The 22,062-nt window shown below is 46.1% G+C and overlaps 1 protein-coding gene across 1 annotated transcript in view; it reads left to right on the plus strand.

Annotated features, from left to right (window-relative positions):
• Window positions 1–914: 914 nt before the first annotated feature.
• LOC126531871 (luciferin 4-monooxygenase-like) overlaps window positions 915–22,062 on the plus strand; it is an 88,622-nt gene continuing 67,474 nt past the window's right edge. The window contains exon 1 of the mRNA XM_055070440.2: window positions 915–1,176. Within this exon, the coding sequence (XP_054926415.2) occupies window positions 946–1,176 (231 nt within the window). The 5' untranslated portion in view covers window positions 915–945. The remainder of the gene's footprint in view (window positions 1,177–22,062) is intronic.

A 22,062-nucleotide genomic window follows, 5' to 3' on the forward strand; every position in this document is an offset into this window, starting at 1 on the left:
TATTATTAACATTAGCAAGTTTCTGTGAACACACAGTACGCCATGAAGCGTTATTTATTGAAAGCACAAATGGAGCATTAGTAGCAAACAAGTTGTTTCTACGCATGTCCAGGTCTCTTTAGAGTGTGCGAATGATCGCTGCATATTTAGCCTGTACAGTATGCTTACCTAAGCGACGTGGCCTCCTCCACTACGCAAAGTCTAATGTTTTATCTCTATAATGTGCCTGCGAGGGTCAAAATTTACCGTACTTTTGCTTCTATTTCATGTTTAACTGGGCACAGTTCACGATTGGTAATATTCGAAAACCGAATCGAACAGGACAGTATTCGTTTCGTTATTCGAAAGTTTCAAATATTCCCACAACCCTATGTGTATAGTACCTATTCCAGCATCTATGCTCTTTAAAACGAGGCTTTAGGTGCCTGTTTAAGGCAGCTAAAGCCCACATTTCTAGTGTCTAAAAATCTGGCCTCCACATTTGAATACGGCGCTCAACAAACGCCTCTAGGAAACACGTCTCACTGTGTGTTCTGTGTGCTCCGTAAACAGCAGTGGTGAATGCAAGGTAACCTTTATCACCATCACGTCACTCTAAAATCCCACTAAACAGTAAGGAAATTAAATTTTCGCCGCCATCATTACCGGCAATTATGGCCAATCGAAGCAAACAGAAGAGAAAGCTTTGCTTACATCGATTTCCACAGTGGGCGGAATCGGCGAGATCGTTTATTTTCTATCCCATGGCCAGCCATTGCCATTCTGTGCGCAGCTTTATCATATTCTGTTTTTCAAGACACCTAGGTCGCGCTATTTCATAACATAGCACCGCAGCCTTATGACTAATGTTTTTCTCCATTCCCTTCTCTCCTCATTATTCTGATCTCTGCGCAGTCGACGGCGGCGTTGTTCTTCCCGTGTCAGCTTCAAGATATCGTGCGTGAGATGAGACGCACTGGACGCGGAATGTCCAGCATGCGAAGAATCGCCGTGGGTGGGAGTGTGGTCTCACCTTCCACAGCGGAGGCAGCATGGAAATCTTTCAGTGGTCTCAACCTCCTGCTGAATGTGTACGGATTGACAGAATCGTGCGGCATTATCACATGTCAACCGAAGACAGGCGAGCCCCAAACTACTGCTGATGTAGGGGTTCCCTTACCCGGTGTACAGATAAAGGTAGGCCACTCTAAATATCTTGAGATAGAAAACTTCTTTCTACACTCAGCACTTATAGTCTATATAGAACAGTCATTTAAATAAAAGTTGACCACATAAAAGCCTTGCTTTCGTGAGCAGCACCTAATATGCATGACTGAGTAAAAAAAATTAATTACGGGGTTTTACGTGCCAAAACCACAATCCGATTGTGAGGCACGCCGTAGTGGGCAACTTCAGACCACCTGGCCTTCTTCAACGTCCACCTAAATTAGGTACGGGACGGTGTTCGCCCCCATTGAAATGCGGCCGCCGTGGCCGGGATTCGATCCCGCGACATCGTGCTCAGCAGCCCAACACCATAGCCACTAAGCAACTAGGGCGGGTCACTGCTGACTATTTCAGGGCGAAAATAAAAAAGCGAGACAACGTGCACAATTAATATAGCATTGTGATGATACGCAGCGAGTTAAGCAGGTACGTTGATATAATTGTGGCTGTGTATAATACTTTGGTGAGGCAATTGAATGAATAGCCAGAGGTGTCTAAATCTGGGCCCTCTTCTCAATTGTTTTGGCCATTTTAGGCGTTTGCAAAGCTCACTGCGTTTTGAAAATATTCTTGTGATTGTTTTCTTTTTAATTAAGAAGAAAGTGGTTCTTTATCTGCTTTAGCTGCAGTGGCATGTTGTGACGCGGTAGTGACAGTGAATAACACAGCGGCAAATCTGTGAATGATGAAACTAACTCCTATTGGGCGAACGTCTGCCCAAAAAAGCAAGTTAAACTCAAAGCACAGAGATAGCGGCGAAAACGGTAGGAGATCGTAGCAATCTTAGCTGCCGCTTAAGCGTGTCGGCTTTTATACATGAGTCTCCGAAGGTTCCAGAGTAATCGCTGGTGCCCGCGCGTCTTCCAGGAAGTTCTACACACTTCGCGTCGCACATACAAGCAGTTACGCAAGCTTCAGTGACAACAGACAGCAGAGAGAACCATCAATAACATTCAAGAAACTTCCGATGCATGCAGGCACGTCCCGTGCTGAGCCGTAACGTCTGTTAGACGGTGAAAAGCGGCCACCCGAAAAAAAATAAACAAGTACAGGTCTCGATGAACCACTCTCAAAAAGTATTGTCCCGATGCTACAAACAAATCGAAAGGACACTAATTAAACTAAAGTAACAACAAAGAGACGAAGTTCAAGGTAACACAGTCCAAAAAGAAGAAGTCCGAAATTCAGCTATGCATTGTCCCAATGTTCGTTAGCGCTTGTAGAACGACTTAAGTCGCACGACATGGACTACTCAGGTCGTGAGTGGCGCCGCTGTGATAGCGAAATTGCGTCAGGCACAACCTCATAGTCGAGTGCGCCAATGCGTCAAATGTTCATGTAGGGTCCAAGCTTCTCACTAAGTCCTCGTCGACGTATCGGGGTCCTAACCCAAGCACGATAGCCAGGCTCGTATTCTGCGCATCGTTGTCGAAGATTGTTGTGCCGGCGCCACAAAACCACGTACCGCACTCCACTCAATGTTTGTCTGGGTAGAAAAATTGTGACTTTCAACGGCATCTGTACTCGGTGTCTGCAAAAGGACGTGCTCCGAATGCTTTCTTCGGATACGTACTGTGCCTCTACGGCATGCACTGTGAATCGTCACTCGAAAGCATGCGGGCATTTCTCAACATTCAAAAAAAGAAAAAAAAAACAAGCTGTTGTCGCCGGGACGTGTAGGGGAGCGGGCCGCCGCCCCGAACAATTAACACTTGGTCAATATTGCTAGGCCATTCTAAACTTCGGTGGCGTCTCTAGCCAGCAAAGTACTCGGAAGCCAGTGCGACAACACAAATTATAACGGTCAGTGGAATCGGTGCTTACAAGACAGCGTTCTCAGAAACCGTTTTGAGCATCGGTACCGTGCCCCGTAACGCGTAATATGACTTGTCACCCGACACGACATAGAGCTTCTGACCCCTCAAAAACACACAGAAACGCCAAGCCGTTGCCACGTAGCGGAGTGGACCACTCCCTATACACATAACACGTGGTAAAACTTGCGACACTGCAAGAGTATACATAAAGATCACGTGGTATTACAAGCTCCATGGTGGGTGGCTGGCGTTTGGCTAGTTGCTTCCTATCACTTCCTGATTGCCTTAAAAAATGAGGGCACACCAAAGATGTCTTCCACTTCTTTGGACGTCAAAGACAAAGCTTTTCACGATTCCATCTCATTCACTCGAAAAATCAGAAATACGAGCACGAAGAATCTCACCATTTCTTGTTTCTAAATCTCTAACATAGGCTGTTGGACCGAGTTATGAAGCCTCGAAGATGGCAAGCCGTGATATCGTGTTGAAAGTACGCGATCAGAAACAGCATGAGAAGCTGCGCAGTCTATGTGTCAGATGTTCCAGTAACAGTTACCCAGCATCGTACCGGGAACAGCGGCCGCAGCGTTGTCTCAGATGATGACTTCTTGTAGCTGACTGAGGCTGATCTCTGGGTGAACTGCATAAGTGAGCGGAATGTCATCAATGTTAAACGAAGTAACATGAGGCGTGAAGTAACATGACGTGTTCTGCCCTACTCCATCGAGGTCGGGTACATCAAGTTTCATATTGGCCGAGCGAACCAAATTGTCTCAGTTGCTTTAAGTGCCGAAGGTTCGGCTTTCAAGCAGCAATGTAACACCCGGCTTATTTGTGGCACGCGTAGTTCCGCGAACGTTCATATAAAACATGCAAGAACGCTCCACATTGTGGCAAGCCTGATGGGGTGCACGCCCCATACTCGCGGTCCTGCCCATCATGTGATAGAAAGAAAAACAAATTGTCATAGGTAAAGTGAAAGAAAACATTTCGTTTAAAGAAATACTTGCTCTTGCTCCAGAGGGCTGTGTGGCTAAGGTGTAGTGAGTCAGCGGCGACGCATCTGCCCCAGTGGTGTTTGGAGCCAGCACTGCTCTGCCATTCAAAAGGGTCGATCAACCTCCGGGATTGTGGATTCCATCCTCTCGTCCTCCAAGGCCAGGTTTTAAATCCAAGCACGTTGCTTGCATGTTTCCAGTGCCTCGCACGAGGCGATGAGCGCAACACCTAGCGAGATGGTGGAGGCAGCGGCAAAGGAGTGGCGCAATATCACGGACCGCTTCAAGAAAGAGAAGCTCTGCATATTGGTGCCCCGAAGCGCATTTACATTTGCACGCCCGTACAGACGGTTGACTGCAGCACCCCCGCGCGTCACCAACGGGAACTGCTCATATAGGTACTTTTCGTCCTAGGGGTACCCTCGTCGCGCGAAACGTACCTATTTCCGTTGAGCCCCCTTGTCTCCATCCCCAGAAAGATATCGCAGACTCGCTCCATGCTACAGGCAACGCCTAGCAGTTTTTGCGATCAAACCAAGCGATGCGCAATGAAACGACGGGTTTGTGTATACCGATTCGTGTGTGCAGCGTGTTTGTGTGCAAAAACATGACGACGCACGAAGCGACACAAGGTGGAACAGCGTGTTTGTGTAAATCGACTTGCATATGTGTGTGTGACGCGTTTTTGTGCTCAAACAGCACGACGACGACCGCGTTGAAGACGATCGTTTTCTACTGCGGCCGTGCCAGCCGATTGTTCGGTTCTACATAGGTACTGAACGGACGTTAACTAGAGAAACGCCTGCTTGGGACGCAATCAGCGAGTGTATACAACCGTACGTGTGCATGTTTGTGTCATGTGGTTAATGTTAAAACGACGATGGGTTTCGTGCACCGAATAAGTGTTCAACTGTGATTAAATTTAGCCAAGCAGGAAGTCAACACTAGCACCCCCCAGCGAACTACACATATATCTTGGACATACCACAATACACCAAATATTCAAGACATTTACCGACACCTAGTTCAGATCTATATAATGTACCACTATACATGGCAGTCAAGGATCATCCAAAGGACGTCGAATGCCTGTAATTTGGACATCTCTTGCACATGCAAAGCTTTCGCGCATTGACGGTACATTACGTGTTCTGACTAGATGAACTCACAGTACTGCATAAATACAAGAAAATTGTATATAGTGCCTAACATTGAGATGGTGGGAGAGGAAATGTCGCGCTGTTGCCTGTTCCAGCACTGTGGTGGGACATTTACTACAGAATAATGTAACCGCTTTAGAGAAGGGAAACTGCACCTTTCACATTGGAATGCAGATAAGCAGCAGAAGCGCTTGGAAATTAGTAGAAAGGGACAGATGGCACAGCTGAAACAGAGGGAGAATATGCAATCTAATACGACCGCTTTTTACCGGCATTGCACGCTGGTAAACACCCTGCCCGCCCTGCTGACATTGCGGCATGCCAGGGTGCCTTAGCTCCAGTGCAGATGGTGCGTTCTAATTGCAAGGATGCCAAAGAACCTCTTATGACGCCCATACAAGCAAGCCACAAGTGAGTGAACAGGACGTGCGACTTTATTGGCGGAAGGCAAGCAGTGCACATTCTCGTACAAGAGCAGAAAGAAACTTTGCAAGTCGAGATACGCTCAAACTATTACCGCGAGCTCGTAAACAGCTCAACTTCGTTGTCGCACATGGTGGTCTGGTAACAAGCGACAACCAGCAGCGCAAACATATTTGACAGTGTGTGCCACCTTTTTGCACTGACAGTCCACGTTGAAGATAAGCAACTTGCATTGCGAAGCAATCGACTGACACAGGTATCAGCTGCTGCAGCCAACACAGCGAAATGGACTACCTGGCATTTTAGTTTAGCTCCTTTCAAACCTTCTTGCTTTTTTTTTTCTTTCGGGGGCCGCTAATGTGTGGCTCACACTTGGTGCACCACTTTGTCTCAATATGGACAAGTTGGTTTCGTGGGCATCACCTCCAGTAGTCACTTTTACGGGCCTTTCTACTCATGTGGCTGTCAACATGATACACTTCCAACCATGTAAGCAGGTGTGGTGGTCTCGGTTCAAGCGAAATCGCTGCCCACGGCAGCATATGGAAAGGACGAACGGAGAGCACATATTACGGTGCGTGTAAATTGGGGTGTATGTCGCTGTGCGGACTGCAAAATGTAGGGGCTTACCTTGAGAGTCTGTTGCCCAATGCAATTGACTGGGCCGCCACGTCCAAGAAATTTAACACGGCAACCACGACCAGGTGGGACAGCAGCAAAGCCAGATTCTGCAGTGACCCATGCCTGCTGGCTATTTCATCCCAGATCCATGAAAGCACCTTTAAGTTTTTCTTCAGGTCATTCAAAAACAGTAAAAAACGACATTGTTGTGTCCAGCATTCATGCTGCCCTGACGAAATCATGCTGCTACACAGTAGCAGAGAGTGTTAAATATGAAGTGGTTAAACTAAATACAACTGGTTATTCGAGGTCTGTGGTAGCAGCGGCTTGCGAAAAATTCATTAAGAAAGTTAAGTGTAGCGTCACAGTTTCATCTCAAGACAACAACCAGGAGCGTAAGAGAAATGCTGTTATCCTTTACCAACAAATGGTGCCGCACAATTTGAAAAAGTTGGCACAAGGTTATGGGATGAATGCTGTGTTTTCTGCTCCTTTAAAAACGGCGCGTTTATGTGCACAGGTCCTGAGAAAGATTGAAAAGGTACCTAGCCAAAGCCGTTTTATTTGCCACGTAAGCCACAGGACGCAGTTTGTTCCCTGCACGTGTGGTGTGGTACACGAATTCCCTTTCCCGTGCGGCTGTGTTTAGGTCGGTCAGACCGGACGCTGTATTAATATCCATTTAAAGAACAATCCATGAATTGGTCATCTGACGAGCATTGCCGCGTAGCAAAACATTGCTTGGCTTGTGCAAAAGAGACAAAGAAGGTGTGCCTTCCGCTTCTACAAAAATTAAAATGTCATACCGTCATAGGGATCGTCGTACACGAGAGCTGTTCAAGGCACAAGTTATAAAAAGGAAAGCGCGTGTATGTATTAGTGATACTTCCACTGTACTTGCTGATTTTGAAGTGCAATTGCTGGACACAAGATTGTGACGGCAGCAATTTCGGATGGCCTATCAGCATGATGACGTCGTTTTGGTCATTGCGTACATATGACGTCCTTCACCCAATAAAATTCAGTTGTGAGTCTGGGCGCGCCCTGTCCACTTCTACTTGTGTTGTCCGTTTTTTCGCAGTGCAATAATCCCCCTTGTTACTAGATGACCTTCCTCTTGGCGTAGATGGGGGCTCCTGTGATGAAAACTAAGGCGTGCTTGGCGTAGACTCTGTTGGGCCAGAACAGAAACAGAGATACAGCGCTGATTTGCCAAACTGAACCGTAAATGTGAACAAACATTGATATCATCTGCTACAAATAAATTAAGTGTATCTAATGAGTAGCAAGCGAATACATCATATGTCAAGCATATTTATTTTTAAACCTGGTCTTGTTACCTTGTAGTAGCAGCCAAAATCCACACAAAGGGCTTGTTGTGGCAGGTATTAGCTTCTCTTTAATGAATGGAGTGTGTTGCTTTACACTGGGGCTGTCCTCTATACTGCATCTGTGGAACAGAAAGGTTGACGGTATCACAAATTGAAAAAAAAGCACAATTTTGAAATATAAAATGTAAAAAGGTGTGACATATATTTATTAATTTATTTATTTATTTATTCGTACCTCAAATGCCCCATTTGAGGTTTTACATGACGGGTGGGCTTATTTAGACAATATTTTCAATCAATGTCTTCGACGATGAATGACTGGAGTGGTGCACCGCTTGAGCGGGTAGATAATTCCAGTCTTTTGTTGTTTGAACGAAGAGTTCAGATGAGCGGTGGTGCAAGCTGGAGGGGGATAAACAGCCTTTAAATGGCTATGACGGGATGAAGTGCGATGCGCAGGCGTGATGCCGGTCTGGTGAAGCAGCGAGTCATAGAATTCGTAAACGAGGCACAGTCTTGATATCTTGCGGCGTTGCTCGAGGGTTCCAAGGTTCAGAGAAGACTTAAGTTTAGTAACGCTAGTGTGGTAAGAGTAGTCAGAATGAATTAACCTTGCTGCACGATTCTGCATGGATTCCAGTGCTGTTGCAAGGTTGAATTGGTGTGGGTCCCGCACTGAGCATGCGTATTCAAGTTTGGGTCGAACGATTGTTAAACATGCGAGTAGTTTTACTGAAGGGGGAACAGGACGTAGATTACGGCGCAGGTAGCATAGTACACGATTGGCATCATTGCTAATGCTGCAAATGTGCGTGGACCAACCTAGGTTATTGGACAAGGTAATTCCTAAGTACTTATAAGAAGTCACAGCACACATTTCCGAACTGGCGGTAACGTAATTAGCTGAAATAAATGATTGGCAACGATGGAAAGTAAGTAGCGATGTTTTTTTGACGTTGAGGGACATTAGCCAATTATTACACCAAGTTTTAATGACGTTAAGGTGGGACTGGAGAGCACGAGAATCAGCGTAGCTAGTAATAGGACGATAGATTACACAATCATCAGCAAATAAACGGAACAACAACCTATCGGTAAGTCGTTAATGTTTATTAAGAAGAGTAGTGGCCCCAGGACCGTCCCTTGTGGCACGCCGGAGATAACGGGTGAAAAATTAGACGAGCATTGGTTAGCGTAAAAAAACTGTAGACGGTTAGTCAGAAAGTTGCGTATCCATTGGAGAACACAAGGGTTAAGATTAAGACGTCATAGTTTTAGGAAGAGCCGTTCATGAGGAACCTTGTCGAAAGCCTTTTGGAAATCTTTTGATCAATATGCCAGCTGATGTCATTAATGAAGAGAGCTAGTTGAGTCTCGCAGGACATGCCTTTCAGAAAACCATGTTGATTAGGAATAAATAAATTAGGGGATAGTAGTTTACAATATGAGAATAAATTATATGCTCCATTAGTTTGAAACAAACACTGATGAGGAAAATTAGACGGTAATTCTGGCACGATGGCGATTATCGTTTTTTTGGTACTGGAATTATCTTACCTATTTTCCAGTCTTGCAGCACGTGCCACTACAGATGATAATGATTGCTGAAAGATATGGCATAAAAATACACTAGAGATGTGCGCAGTGTTCTTAAGCATTTTGGAATTGATTCCATAGATGCTGGCTTAAGATGTTAATATGAGGGATTCAATTAGCTTGGTGATGCCATATGCCTCGATTGTTATGTCTGGCATCGTTGGATTGTTGGGATAAGGACAGCCTGGTAGGTCAGTGTTAAGTTCAGAAGTGAACACGGAAGAGAAGACAGAGTTTAGTACTTCGGATACTTTATGATCAGGAACACGGTTATTGTCGTTATCATATAACAATATTGGTTTACAGTTAGTTGGGCTAATGTATTTCCAGAATTGTTTGGGATTGTTTTGCAGCATGATAGGGAGTGTTGTTGAGTAGAAGATTCGTTTAGGCTGTTGCGGCCAAAGAATCAAACGCCTTTTCTCTTACGTAATATTTTTAACAGGCAGGAGCGGTATTGGAATGCTTGGCTTTACAAAACAATCGTTTCTTTTTATTGTTTAGTCGTTTTAATGTGTTGTTGAACCATGGGGACGAAGGTCGCTCTGTTAAGATGATAGTTTAGATGTAAGTCTCAGTGAGCTCGATCCTTTTATTTTCAAAAAACGTCCAATTGGTGTCTACTGTGCACTTCAGGAAATATATAAAGTACCAGCTGTAAAACTCTGTTAGAGCATTGTTGATGCTGATGTAATCACCGTTATTGTGAAGTGTTATTTTTTTGTTTTGTTTTGTGCACTGAGGTAGCTGCCAGGATAATTCTGCATGCAGTACTGAGGGATCACTTAGTTCTGGTAGATGTGTTACAGAAGGAGCGCTGTCGGGATGGGATGTTAAGATAAAGTCGAGTATGTTAGAGCACTGTTCGTTTTTTCGCGTTGGGGTAGATACTAGCTTCGTCAAACCAAAGGGGAGGCATGTGTTACGAAAATTACATTCGAGGTTATTCAGATGCAGTGTTATGTCTGGTTCGGACCATGTTATATGAGGAACATAAAGTCACCTAAGAGGAGTAGTTGCGCATGATTAAATGACGTCGTAACAGATTGCAGTGCCTCGTGGAAGTGAATAGTGAAGGAAGCATCTGCGTCGGGGGGTCGATAACATACACCAATAATAGTTTGTCGATACGAAGAACTGCACAATCCGAATAAAATTTATAATATAATTTAATATAATTTTTAATAATAATATTGCAATGGTTCCAAATTAAATTTACAGTTTGTTCTTGGGTGTCTAAGCAGCATGTTAATTAAATAAATATTGCTACGGTGCATAAAATTGGTCTGCCTAACTACAATGCTTGTCTACAGTTAAGCATTATTAGAACCACAAATGAGAATTTCTGCACTTATTTAAATGCTAGAAGTGATCACACTGCTAGTTCCACAAGCGAAGGCATTGAAGACATGAAGCTTTTAGAACTGATGCATTCATTTCTGCGCGAACGTGAGACCTAGATTTACTGCAAAAATGAATGCTCTAAAATAAGCCAAACATAAGAGCAAGAACATTTCGAACCAACAAGTGCAGAATATGGTTGTGTTATCATGCGGGCAACTGTTTATACATTGAATTCAGTACTTTCACTTCGATTCACAAAAGGGGTATTCAGTTTTGTGGATCAAAGAAGCTGCCGGCTGACTCGAAAATATGCGTATATATTTATTAGAGTACTCAGTCACCCATGGCTACGGCTACAACTAGATTAAAAATGTGACGTGCGTTCCGATATTGCACTCTCTCTTTCTTGATTATGTGCGTATAACGACGACCTCGCAACTAAAGGTTTATTTCGGTAACAGCAACAGACGGCCCTGACTGCGGATATGCGATGCAGGATCTGGTTCGTTAACTTGCCTCCGCCTGTAAGTTAACGAGACGAATATTGCATAATGATTCAAGCAGCGATGGTAAAGGACTCACCGGTATTGCCGTCCTGAGTCGCAGCAGAATATGGCTCCCGTTTTGATGCAGACGTGTTCCGCATGGCTCACGACCGAAATGTAGCTTTCGGGCTTGCATCTCCCCTCACAACCACATCACTTCACGTCAAGTTAAATAATGCGAAGTATCGAAGCAGCGTAAATTGGTTTTAGCACAAGATATGCAAGCAGATTAAGTGTACGAACCAATGAATCCCTGCATGCGAACATACCGGTAAAAATTTTAGATCCAGGCCAGCGGGCACGTGCGAGGTCAATGATGCTGAACATTATTTTGCGTTTAGGATGAAAAAAATTGAGTTACTACTCAATAGTGCAATGTATATTTAAAAGTAATTTTTTACCCTCTGTCATCTAACAAAAACGCTTCGATAAGTTTAGGAGAAAGTTTGTAGGTTAAAATTATGCGTATTACAGCTTCTCTAGTGACAAATATTGCACCCACGCTGGAATATTTTGAGTGAATGTACTATGCTTGTTTTATTAGCAGCCCTATGGAGATTTGCATGTTGGAGAACCTACGAGAGGGAGAAACTGTTTCTGAATTGCAAAATATCCTCATGTTCGTTTTGGAAAGATTAAATTTGATGTATTAAAGCCCTGAGTTTCACTTATGACCACATTTATTTTTTTGCAACGTGTTTATGAGTAGCATTTTTGTACGACCTCTGCACGCACTGCTGGGCATTGCGTGTCAAAAGCCGAAAATTTCGATTTCAGATACGTCATTTTTTTCTGATACAAAAACGCTTTGTTTATCAGTTATATCTATTCGTAAATTGTTAAAAATATGCAATCTTTAACCTGTTGACATAGTATCACTGATGGTGAAAGAAAAAAATTAGCTTGATCTCGAAATATCTAACGTCACATCGCCACTGATATCAATACAGCGCGCGCCTTGACACAAATGCAGGTAAATTTCTGCGCACGAGAAGCATGAACTATGCTTCATTGGTGTGCCTTTTCGACTTTTGTTCGGTTGACCATGACTCAAGTACATATATACTAGGCTGACCTGTACAGTCGCATACTGAAATTTCGAGCTGTGCTTCTTACTGCTTTTCTATGGTAGGTTTGTTCACTTTGCGGAGTGTTTTAGAAATGTCCTGGGGGAAACGTTCTGGTGGCTCATTTTCAGACATATTTGTGCGCTTGGTTTCCGGAACTCCTTTTCCAGTGTAATGGATATTTCTAATTTGCAATGCATCATTTTAGTATCCGGCAGCAGTTATGTGTTTGGCGCTTTCGTGGTGTGACAAGCTGCCTAAGCAAACTGCTTATCGAAATGAACATTCCATCTCGGGATTCTGCTTGTGGGGATATTCTTTTAGTATATATTTTTAAAGACGGCTAGAAATTACTGCCTTTCTCTCTTGAATCTCGTGGCCCCAGAAGCTGGTGCTGGCATGTAGGTCATGCGCTTTTCGTCACTCAACAGTATGTGATATTACTACCTCCTAAGAATCAGCTTCAGTGCCTTTAAATATAATTCTGATATTGTGACTGCTGTTCATTTTCCGAGTGTTAACACCCTGTTCTCGTGGCTTTTATTTGAGAGAAGTTAAATTCTAAAGAGCTTCTTTTTATTGCAGTTCTTTAGTATGCTTCTTTTTGTTACATACTCGGTTATCCTGTTCGTATTTAATTAGAAGCTGCAATGAATATTTCCTACATGTGCCTGGTTGGGTATCAATGATTTTTGTAGTAAAGGTTTACCAGTTGTATAAGTAAAAACTAACCTTGATACGGCATTGTCGCCACACTTGTGTACTTTACCAAGTGCTTACTGAACTCACTTTTTTCATGTAACCATTGCAGGGTTTGTAATATTTGAAAATACAGCTCTACGATTCTGTGAGCCCAGTTTTCCCATTTTGATGAGCACTATAACTATATATAACATACCTCATGAACTGTTTCAAATATAAATTTTGACATTTACATGCTTGCACGTTGACAAACATTTAAGACAAGCTCACCAGCTACTTGCCGACAACAGTGGCAAATGTGCCTCAGCAGATGCACCATCGAGGACAAATGAAATGCGAACAGCGTAGCGTGTAGCCGAAGCATAACAAAAGGTACAGTGCATGCCGTTGGCCACTCATTGTGCACATGGGTCGGCATTTCGCCCTCGCGCAGATTAGAGCGCTGCTCATCCTACTGCGATAAATGTCACATGTATTTTGTTTAAAAGCTGTTTTTTCATCCCTCCACGGCAGTGCCATTCCAGCCTGCCAGTGCACTATTATAGTGGCCAGCACCATCGCCGCATCTGTAGTATGATATAGCTGGCATGCGCCCAGTTCCTAATGTGCAATGCTTTGCTTTTGTTGAAACCATCAAAGCTGCCAGTGTATAATCATAATTTTAATAGCATGAAAAATGTATGACAGTGGAAGAACAACAAGTGCTAGCCACCTTAACAGTGACCGCAGCTAGAAATGGCACTGCCGTATGGGAGAGAGAATACAAGCTACAAACAAAATACAAGTGACTTAATGGCAATAGACAAGCAGCCCTTCCCTGCGCATCGAAACCACGTGCACATGCAGGAGTACAATGATGGCTGGCCAACGCAGCACATTGTGCTTTAAATTATGCTTCGGCGACACCCTCTGCTGTTAGTATTTCATTTGTATTCGATAGTACATCTGCAGTGGCACTTGCAGGTATGCAGCTCATTATAATGTGAACAGGAAAGACCGATTAGATGGTGTATGAACCTCCTGCATTCTAAAAATGAACATCTATTAGAGGTCACTTAGTATGTCCAGGTGCGATATCCTTTCAACATTACAGGAATGCGTTCTGGAAAGGAGTTAGCTTACCCATGGCACATACTTATAATGTTATTTGGTAAAATATAGAAATCAATAAAATGTGTGCAATGTCTAAAACATGATGTTCTATGGACATGTATGGCACATAACTGGTTATCTGGGCTGCAGTCGGTAAGAGCAATGAAGGAAAGAAGACGAGAAAGTGGCACGGCATGTGCGTGCCAAATGTTTCAAAGAGCTAAATAACCTTGGCAGGGAAGGGATGTATGCGTGCAACCGCGGCTTAATGGCTTGAGCACAGAGCTGCCGTGCTCGGCAGCAAAGTTTGGACTGCATTATCGGTCGCACATTACATTTCTTTTCATTGAAATGAAGTGCTTTCGACGCACATGTCTGTACAAATTGTGTTCAGGCAAATGTGCCTGCCTAGCTTGCAGCACGCTATGTTTTAAGTAACTGAAGGCTCACCTCAGAAGCGAATCTTGGACGCTTGTGCGTACTCTTCGTAAGCCATCTGCAAAGTAAGGCAAGCCATTTTCAAAGGAATATTTCCTATGTCCAACAATACGTAGTATATAGTAAGGAAACTGGTCTTCTAGAAGCTATTGTTGCTTCATAATTTCAACAATTTTACCTCGCTCAATCTGTGGAAAATAATTCGCTGTCGTCAGCTAGACTTGCTGATCTAGACATTTATGACATGCACTTTGTTTGAAATCGTGTATTAGCAAAGCGAGATACAATACCAGTACAGCACATATATTTATGTGTTCCTTTTGTTTTTAAGGTGCAGCTGAAGTTCTCAAAGGAAGGGTAATATATTATGGAGGACAAGATGCTTTTTTTAAAGATTAACTAGGAATTATGCTGTATTATAAAACCACAAGAGTGTCTTTTGCCTGATTTTATATCAGCTATTTTCTATTCACTTAGAGAAAAAGAAATTGTGAATAATTAACCTTATCGACATGCTATATCATGTCAGCTTTGCATGCAGCAACTCCTAAGTTCTATTTTAAAACAAAAGAAGCGTCTTGATTTTGCTTTTTTACTCATGTCTGCTGTTCCGCTCATGTGAATGGAAAAGTATCTGGTCAGAAGGTTGACACAGCAAAGGACTTCGAAAACCTTCGGCTCCACAGTAGTGGATGCTTAGTTTGTATTAAACTGGGGCTAAGTGCTAACGTAGGTGTAATAGGTTTTTTTTTTCTGCAGGTCCACTGCCTTCTACTAAAAGTGCAGCCTCTAGTAGCAGTCTTCATACACTTCGTGGTCATGACATGACACCCTCTGATATAGGGCCCACACTATTGGAAAGTTGTTCGATCAGCCTTGGAGTCACAGCAGATGAACTTCACCTTTTATTCTCTGATTATGCCAAGTCCTAGAGCCCAATATCCGGCCATTAGTAGGCATGCAAAACAATGCATTGCTGCTCTATTGTCGTGACTCCTTAGTCAATGACACTAGGGGAAAGGAAACAAGATCCAAGCTGCGTGACAAATTGCGTTTAGTCACTCTTAAGCATCGTAAACTCAATGCCTTACATGCCTCTTTGCTTCCTGCCTTACCATCCATAAAGCAAAAGCTTTTCAATAAATAGATAAGCATATGGCTAGATGTTCTTATCATTGCAAGGAACAGTTCAAATACCAGTGAGCGCAGTCGCATGATTACAATGCGTCCTTCTGAGTCGCGGTTGTTCCCACAGTGCATTCAATTGCCACACCAGCGACGTGCGATAATGATGGCAGTGCGATCCAGTGTGGCTGTTCTTCGTAACTGTATAAAAACTATTTTGCTGTGTTTTAGATTACATGTAGCACCGTATTTAAAATATGCGCAGAACAGTTGACCTTAAGCCATTTTTGCATAGTCCTGCTTCCATCTAACTTTAGCAAATCGTTGGAACTCCCAAATCACACATTTAATATTTATACTGAGCTTGAACAATTGCAGTTCTATGGGCATGTTTCGGATACACTAACGCTTCAATTTAATGAACTGGACCAAACGTCAAGAAAAAATGCAATTTATATACCTATTGATGCTGCGTATTTAGGCTATGCAGGACCCATTTATCTCAAGCACCCAACTTATCTTGTTAATGCCCGGACCATGATATACTTATGAAGGACAAGTGTTATGCAGAGCAGCTCTCAAGAGGTCACGAACCTCTTCCACATAAATCATAAATAATCAGAAGCCAACTTCTAACAAAGTGTTCATGCTCTGCACAGTAATATTGAGAAGTTCCTTCCTAAAATATTGTAATAAAAGACGCTGGTTTCAAGAATCTGTTACAACATTTGAAGAACCGTATTTGTATAGCGCAACTGCAGCCCACAGGCATAAATATTACGATGCTGTTCAGTGTGTTCGTCATATTGTAAAGATCAATATACGATGATGCCTTTTCCAGACAGGTGAGCATCACGTTGTCGCTAATCTACCACTTTATGATATACCATCATGACATTGATGAGTTTGTGTCATATGAGACTATGCCAGGTATGCCCAGGTAGACATCTTCCAAAGAGCAATGAAGAATAAGCCATTTTATTGAAGAGGCAAGTTGCATGCGTGTATGTACCACAAAGTTTCATATCGTAGAGCCAACTTACTGTCAATGAAAACTGTGTCAAGAAATGGTGCAGGAGGTTACTATAAGCTCCTGCACTGTTTATTGACCGCGGATGTTTCTTTAAGATGCAAGTGTCTCGAACTCTCGCTCAAATTATGCACTGCAGCAGGGGAAGGTATTCAGGTGCTCATTCATTAGGGCCCCATGCATTTTCTGTTCGGCTGTCATCACTGAAACGGTTTCACGTGGGGCACGACACCGTTTTAGACATGGAGCGTTCCCCAATTCTTCCGTTCTGGGTGCAACTTCTTCTGCTGCCTTTTCTCTCGTCCCCCGCATCATGTGCTACTCATCAAGCAGCCAGCATGCCAGCAACTAATCGTTCCGTGAAATGCCTACCATTGCCAAAGTTGGGATTCATACCTGCCTGCTGCTGGCAACCAGCAGTATCAAGACGACATGCCGCCACTATCAGCACGGGATACGCAGCTTATAAGCCATCGGTCGGCGCCGCCCCTCTGGGGCACGACACCGTTTTAGACATGGAGCGTTCATCAATGCTTCTGTTCCACGTTAGTTACCTGAATCGTTGTTCTTGCCTAAACAGCAGCAATCGCTGTCTTCTTGTGGTGTCGTGCCCCAGCGAGCTGCCTCTTGATATCGCATGCTGTAAGAACTTGTTCTGTTTGTTGATATTATGCGTACGCTCAATTCTTTCTGGAGATCTCGAATCGAATCCTGGTCCCGGTGATCTAGATACCGTTTTGGAATCGCTGCGACGTATCAAAAGTGGTCAGGATGAAATTCGAAATGACCTGCGAGCCCTTAAAACTAATCGAGCCCTTAAACTAACCAGCGTGCTAGCCGCAGACTACAAGGACTGCCCCCAGAGCACGGACTTCTACTTGAGTCGACAAAGAAGATCGTGGTCAAAACAACCCCAGTGGCTGCCCCAGCGTCCCCCATCATCCTAGAACAACCTCGGGACCCACCGAGCTTCCATGGAGCAGCGACTGAAGACCCAGAATCCTGACTGGAGACCTACGAACGAATCGCGACTTTTACCAATTGGGACTCCGACGACAAGCTGCGGCATGTATACTTTGCCTTAGAAGATGTCGCCAGAACGTGGTTTGAGAACCGGGAGTCGACCTTGACGACATGGGAACTCTTCCGTAGCGGCTTCCTGCGCACCTTTACAAGCGTCGTGCGCAAGGAAAGGGCCGAAGCCATGCTGGACGCCCGAGTGCAGCTACCTAACGAGAACGTTGCCATCTTCACGGAAGAAATGAACCGTCTGTTCCGCCATGCCGACCCGGATGTGCCGGAGGAGAAGAAAGTCCGCCTTCTCATGCATGGTGTGAAGGAAGAACTTTTCGGCGCAATGTTACGAATCCCACTGAAGACCGTAGAAGAGTTCCTTCGCCAGGCCACCAGCATCGAGAAGACACTCGAAAGGCGGTACCGGCAGTTCAACCGCCGTACAAGCTCTACCCACTACGCAGGAATTCAATCACTGGCCACGGGCGATGTGCGCGAGACCATCAGGGCCATTGTGGGCGAAGAACTGCGCAAGGTCTTGCCTTCGTCGCAGCCTCAAGTGGCCTCGATCACCGACATCGTGAAAGAAGAGGTGCACCGATCGCTTGGAGTTCCTGAGGTGCAACCAGAATCACCACAGCCCCAGCCGGAAGCGATTACCTACGCCGCGGTCGCACGCCGTCAAGGCACCTCTCCGCGACCGCGCCAGGGCCCTGTAACGCCGCATTTGCGTCGTCCGCCGCCGCCGCCACCAGCACGCCCACCCGTCGCCCACCGCACCTACGCGAGGAAAACGGACATTTGGCGAGCCCCCCACCACCGCCCGCTCTGCTTACACTGCGGAGGAGCCGGCCATGTGTACCGCCGATGCCCATACCGTGACTTGGGACTGAGAGGGTTCGCCGTCAACGCGCCGCGTCCACAGCTTGGTGAGCGCCCACGTGACATCGCCGATTACCTCGCCGATACTCAGTGGAGCCCTCGACGGCCGTCCCGTTCGCCGTCACCAGGCCGCTACCTGTCGCCGCAGTGCTGACCATACACCGGCCCAGCCCGGTGCCCCTCTACGAGCCCATATCCGGAAAACTAAAAGCAGCAACCGATGGAGGTACGGTTGCTATTCGTCGAACTGATGAAGATCCTCCGCCGCCGACGAAGACGCCGAAGAGACCATCTCGACGAAGTCAGGACGAAGTCAGACCGTCCCGACAAAGTCAGGAAGCGAAGACTACACCGACGAAAGACGACTTGACGACGCGACGTTCAAGCTTCAGTTCAACACGACGCAGCCGTGATCCGACGCCAAGACCTAAATGCAACGCCAGACAAAGAACCACCAACCTCGACGTGCTTCTCGACGGCCGCGCAGTTAGCGCCTTAGTGGACACAGGGGCTGAAAACTCCGTCATGAGTGGACACATCACCGCCCAGTTGAAGAAGGTTAAGGCTGCATGGGAAGGCCCGCTGGAGGACACCTGATTACGCCGACTGGAATCTGCACGGCAAGAATATCCATTCATGACCGGACTTACCCTGCCAACTTCGTTATCCTCCAACAGTGTTCACGAGACGTCATTTTCGGTACAGACTTCCTGAACCAACACGGTGCAATCATCGACCTGAAGTCGAAGTCAATAACGCTGTCGGAACATGAAGCGATACCGCCGGAGAGCCCTCGTAGTCACAACGCCTTGAGTGTGCTCGAAGATCAAGTGAGCATCCCGCCTCGCTCCAGCATTGTTATTTCGGTCGGCACCGAAATACCCGCTGACGTAGAAGGTGTCATCGAAGGCGACCAACGTCTACTGCTAGACCGTGAAATTTGCGTCGCGAGAAGGATCGCTCGACTGCATAGAGGGAAAACTGAAGTGTTGCTGACAAACGTCAGCCAAGAGTTCAAGCACATCAACAAGGGAACGACGATCGCGTACATCGAGGAAATTCTGGAAACCAGTAATCCGTTTGTCCTCTCGGATTCCGCCGCATCTACCCCGACGACCATGGTTCCCGAAAGAGACTACGACATTAATCTGTCTCCCCATGATTAAGCAACAGCAGCTCAGAAGTCTGCTCCGAGGATACAAAGGCTGCTTTTCGACGTCATCGAGGATTCGGCAAGCACCAGTCGCCAAGCATTGCATGATCACCGTGGAGTACGCTCGACCACTCCGCCAGAGCCCTTACCGCGTTTCGCCGCGAGAACGTGAAGCTATAAGAGAACAAGTCGACGAAATGCTGCGCGACGACATCTTCCAGCCGTCGAAAAGCCCGTGGGCATCCCCTGTTGTCCTGGTGAAGGAAAAGGACGGAACACTACGTTTCTGCGTCGATTATCGTCGTCTGAACAAGATCACGAAGAAGGACGTATACCCCTCCCACGTATAGACGACGCATTGGATCGGCTTTGCAACGCTAAATACTTCTCCTCGACGGACCTCAAGTCTGGCTATTGGCAAATAGAAGTCGACGAAAGAGATCGCGAAAAGACGGCCTTCATCACCCCAGACGGCCTGTACGAGTTCAAGGTTATGCCATTCGGACTGTGCTCGGCGCCTGCAACGTTCCAGCGCGTGATGGACACGGTTTGATGGACACGAGGATCGGAGTGGCAGACCCATCTCGTTTACTTGGATGACGTCGTCGTCTTCGCCGGAAATTTCAACGATCACCTGAGGCGGCTTGCGACAGTACTAGAGGCCATCAAGTCATCAGGGCTTACTGTGAAGCCAGAAAAGTGTCGCTTCGCTTACGATGAGCTTCTGTTCCTAGGCCACGTCATCAGCAAGTCTGGAGTCCGCCCTGACCCGCAGAAGACAGCTGCCATGGCAAAGTTCCCGCAGCCCATCGACAAGAAGGGAATGCGTAGATTTCTTGGCATGTGTGCCTACTACAGGCGATTTGTCAAGGACGTTTCACGCATCGCTGAGCCGTTGGCACAGCTAACTAAATGTGACGTCGAGTTCAAGTGGGAAACACCGCAGGCCGACGCATTTCAAAAACTAAAACGACGCACGCAGTCACCGCCCGTACTTGCGCATTTCGACGAGCACGCGGATACTGAAATCCACACTGACGCCAGTAGCCTAGGCCTCGGTGCCGTCCTAGTACAGAGAAAAGATGGACATGAACACGTGACAGCTTACGCTAGCCGGTCGTTGTCAAAAGCGGAAGGCAATTATTCTACAACCGAAAAGGAATGCCTCGCCATCGTTTGGGCTACAGCAAAACTTCGCCCTTACCGATATGGCAGGCCATTCAAAGTGGTCAGCGACCATCACGCGTTGTGTTGGCTAGCTAACTTAAAGGACCCTTCAGGCCGGCTGGCACGGTGGAGCCTCAGACTACAAGAATACATCACTGTAACATACAAGTCTGGACGAAAACACTCAGATGCTGATTGCCTATCACGCGCCCCCATTGACCCGCCGCCGCAAGATGACGAGGATGACGACGCCTTCCTTGGAATAATAAGCTCGGAAAACTTCGCCGAACAGCAACGAGGAGACCCGGAGCTAAAAGCCCTAGTCGAGTATTTGGAAGGGCACAACGACGTTGTCCCTAGGGCATTTAAGCGTGGATTGTCTTCGTTCGCGCTTCAAAACTACCTACTCGTGAAGAACTTCTCACCAGTCCGCGCCAGCTACCTTCTTGTTGTTCCATCGGCACTGCGTCCAGAAGTACTGCACGCCCTACATGACGATCCGACCGCTGGGCACCATGGTTTCTCCCGGACGCTATCGAGGATACAAGAAAGGTATTACTGGCCGCACCTAACCGCCGATGTCGCCCGTTACGTCAAGACATGCCGAGACTGTCAGCGACGCAAGACACCACCGACAAGGCCAGCGGGATTACTACAGCCGATAAAGCCTCCTTACCGACCTTTTCAGCAGAACGGGATGGACTTGTTGGGACCGTTTCCGACATCAACTTCCGGAAATAAGTGAATCGTCGTGGTGACGGACTATCTCACCCGCTTCGCTGAAACTAAAGCTCTACCGAAAGGCAGTGCAGCCGAAGTGGCGAAATTTTTCGTCGAGAACATCATGCTGCGACATGGTGCTGCAGCCATTCTGGAATACAGCCAGACAAGTCATAGGAGGATAACTGCCTACCACCCGCAGACGAATGGTCTCACGGAGCGCCTGAACAAGACCCTCGCCGACATGCTAGCAATGTACGTCGACGTCGAGCACAAGACGTGGGATGTGGTCCTGCGGTACGTAACATTTGCTTACAACACGGCGGTGCAAGAAACAACACAGATCACGCCTTAAGCTGGTTTACGGCAGGAACCTGACGACGACGCTCGACGCCATGCTGCCGCACGTCACTGACGAGGAAAATCTTGACATCGTTACCAATCTCCAGCGCGCCGGAGAAGCTCGACAGCTCGCCCGCCTACTTATCAAGAACCAGCAGCGTACCGACAGCCGACACTACAACCTGCGACGACGCTTCGTCGAGTACCAGCCCGGCGACCGTGTTTGGGTATGGACCTCGATACGCCGACGAGGCCTGAGTGAGAAACTATTGCGACGCTATTTCGGACC

The sequence above is a fragment of the Dermacentor andersoni genome, chromosome 4, assembly GCF_023375885.2.
Source record: "Dermacentor andersoni chromosome 4, qqDerAnde1_hic_scaffold, whole genome shotgun sequence".
NCBI lineage: Eukaryota > Metazoa > Arthropoda > Arachnida > Ixodida > Ixodidae > Dermacentor > Dermacentor andersoni.